General features: G+C 41.2%; 2 protein-coding genes across 3 annotated transcripts in view; both read left to right on the top strand.

Moving 5' to 3' along the window:
- mfsd6a (major facilitator superfamily domain containing 6a) overlaps positions 1–1,555 on the top strand; it is an 8,553-nt gene extending 6,998 nt beyond the window's left edge. Inside the window, exons 7-8 of one of the 2 annotated variants that reach the window (XM_083551365.1) lie at positions 159–442; positions 770–1,555. In XM_083551365.1, the coding sequence (XP_083407491.1) occupies positions 159–442; positions 770–910 (425 nt within the window). In that variant the 3' untranslated portion in view covers positions 911–1,555. Of the gene's footprint in view, positions 1–33; positions 91–158; positions 443–769 lie in introns of those variants that run through there. The other variant, XM_083551366.1, reaches the window with a different exon arrangement.
- A 942-nt stretch (positions 1,556–2,497) lies between these two features.
- The window catches only part of glsa (glutaminase a), an 18,354-nt gene continuing 18,351 nt past the window's right edge, over positions 2,498–2,500 (top strand). Inside the window, exon 1 of the mRNA XM_083551393.1 lies at positions 2,498–2,500. This exon is cut by the window's right edge and continues 348 nt beyond it. The gene's annotated coding sequence lies outside the window, so the exon portion shown is untranslated.

Here is a 2,500-nt window from a genome sequence, read left to right as displayed (position 1 = left end):
AGACAAAAGGGAGACAAGCCAACTACAATAAAGGTTAAAAACACTTAACCACAACATCAAAGAGAGAGAGAGAGAGAGAGAGAGAGATTGAGAGAATCTGATGTCAGTCTCAGCAAAGCAACCAAAAATCCACCCGTCTCCCTCTGTTCACCCCACAGAGGACAAGATGCTGGCCGAGAACATCCCCGTCCCCTCCAGCCCAGTCCCCATAGCAACCATAGACCTGATGCCCAACTCGGAGGTCGTGACCCCGAGCGACCACCAGGAGCCTAAACGCCCTCCCCGGAAAACACACCACCAGGAAGAGCAGGAGGACGGAGCCAAACCCGCCTGGTCCCTCAGCGTGTCCCCATGGGTCACCATCGCCTTCGCCATCATCCAGATCAGAGAGCTGATCATCATGAGGAACACGCACACACACACCGAGGTCCAGCCTCTACAGGTAACCCAGGGAATTCTGGGTAACGGCACCAGGGGTTTTTGATTTAACATGGGTCTATAAACACGTGTTCTCCGTTTGTCTTTCATGCCTTCCTCAGAAGAAGCGAGGTGAGTGTGTGGACACGCCTACAGAAAAATTACCACTTTTCACTTTCATCTCTTGGATTAAGTTCACAATAATGAAATACATACACAACAATGCCAAAGACCCAAATGGGGTCCAAATGTGCCGAAATTGAACCCAACCGTGACTTAAAACCGTGACCTTTGTGTACCGTTACACCTCGAATATACACAATGATCTTATTCTTGTACTTGTTCTCTTTAGGAGCCAGATAATCGTCCTCCAAACTCTCAGGATGGGAATTCCCTCCGGGGGTCTCGTGGGAGCACAGCGGAGGTCGGAGGTTCTCCCAGAGGAACACTCACTCCGCCGGACGGGGCGTTTTCTCAGGAGACCTCCAGATGAACAAACTTTTTTTCTCTCAAACACACACACACACACACACACACACACACACACACTTTAACTCCACGCTGATCCATGAAGGACTCTTATTTTAGCATTGATTTTTGAGGTATGTAGTGTTACGCTGCTCTGACAATGTTCAACCTGCATCTTCAGTCCAGACCCTGAACCCTGATGCAGTGCTGGCAGTCGTTATTGGTGTTTTTGTGTGGATGTAAGTTATTTTCCGTGTTTGTGAATCTAATATGATTTGAAGAAGGGTTGTTTTGAATATCTGATTATATCCTAAATCAGTGTTTTAATAATTTATTGATGTTCAGCGTTTTTAATTGCTTTCTCGCCCCAGCAGTCGATGATGAAGAATTAAACATGAAGGAATTCAGCCCTGTTACTGACATGATGCATGAACGAGGCCGAGTTGAAAGAAGGAATTAATGATTTGATGATCTACGCTAGTCTTTTCTCTAACTGGCCCAGGACTAGTTTACAGCTTTAAAAGCGTAGTTAGGAACAGATCATTTATCTGGAACACACTACACCTCATCACACGCTTCTGTTTCTGTATTATTGTTTGTTTGATGTAACATCTGTACCAAATCCCGTCTGGTTATAACCCGTACTAAACAAATAAAACACAGGGTTTTTGATTGTGTGAGATTCTCATATCTTCATTATAAACTATATTAGTGTCTATAACATATAGAACATATTGTCACCACACACACACACACACACACACACACCAGCGGCTGTGGGTATAGACACACACCCATAATATCTCACAACGTCCCATAGGAGAACCTGCAGCAACATCACCGTGGAAACCGGTGGGGGTGGAGATCTGAAAAAGATCTGATTAGAAAAATATCTCCTGAGTCATAGTGTAAAGATGGACGATATGGAAGTGGATATATATTTATACTGTTTTTGTTTGTTTATTTGTTTGTTTAAGCATCATAAATGTTTAAGCATGTGGTTGCAGATATGATGGAAGAAAAGCTCTATTCACACGGCTTTAGTTTAATCATTATAAATACACTCAGATTAGGGCATGAACCGGATTTCTTGTTTTAATACTATGGACAAATAAATACATTTACAGAAAATCTATTGCATTCAGCTGCTTTTCAGTATAATACTGTTCTGTTAAAATCTCTTTTATACCTAAAATGCACCTCAAACCGCTTAGAAACAATTAGCAGTTAATATGTAATAAAAAATACTACTACTAATAATAATGTATAATAATAATAATTATTTTAATAATAGACCAGATTGCACTAATGGACAGGAAGAAAGAATTAGCCATTTTAATGAATTCTTATTCTAGATTTGATTAATAAAAATAAAATAGAAATGAATTTCTACATACATATTGTAATTGCTAATTGAACCGGTTATATTTGAACAGATATCGCTGATATTTATCGATCTGATCCTGGAGCTTTTTACTCTCACCTGTTTTGCATTTCGGCATTTTTATTGATTGACACTTGAATCAGCCAATCAGCGTTGAAGACCGTATGACGGACACCAATAGCCAAACGGAAAAATGTCTGCGCGCGCCACTCTGTTCCAATCAGGGGCTTA

The sequence above is a fragment of the Silurus aristotelis genome (assembly GCF_946808225.1).
Source record: "Silurus aristotelis genome assembly, chromosome: 9".
NCBI lineage: Eukaryota > Metazoa > Chordata > Actinopteri > Siluriformes > Siluridae > Silurus > Silurus aristotelis.
Note: the sequence above shows the minus strand (reverse complement) of the source record. Positions and strands in the feature narration are given on the sequence as shown.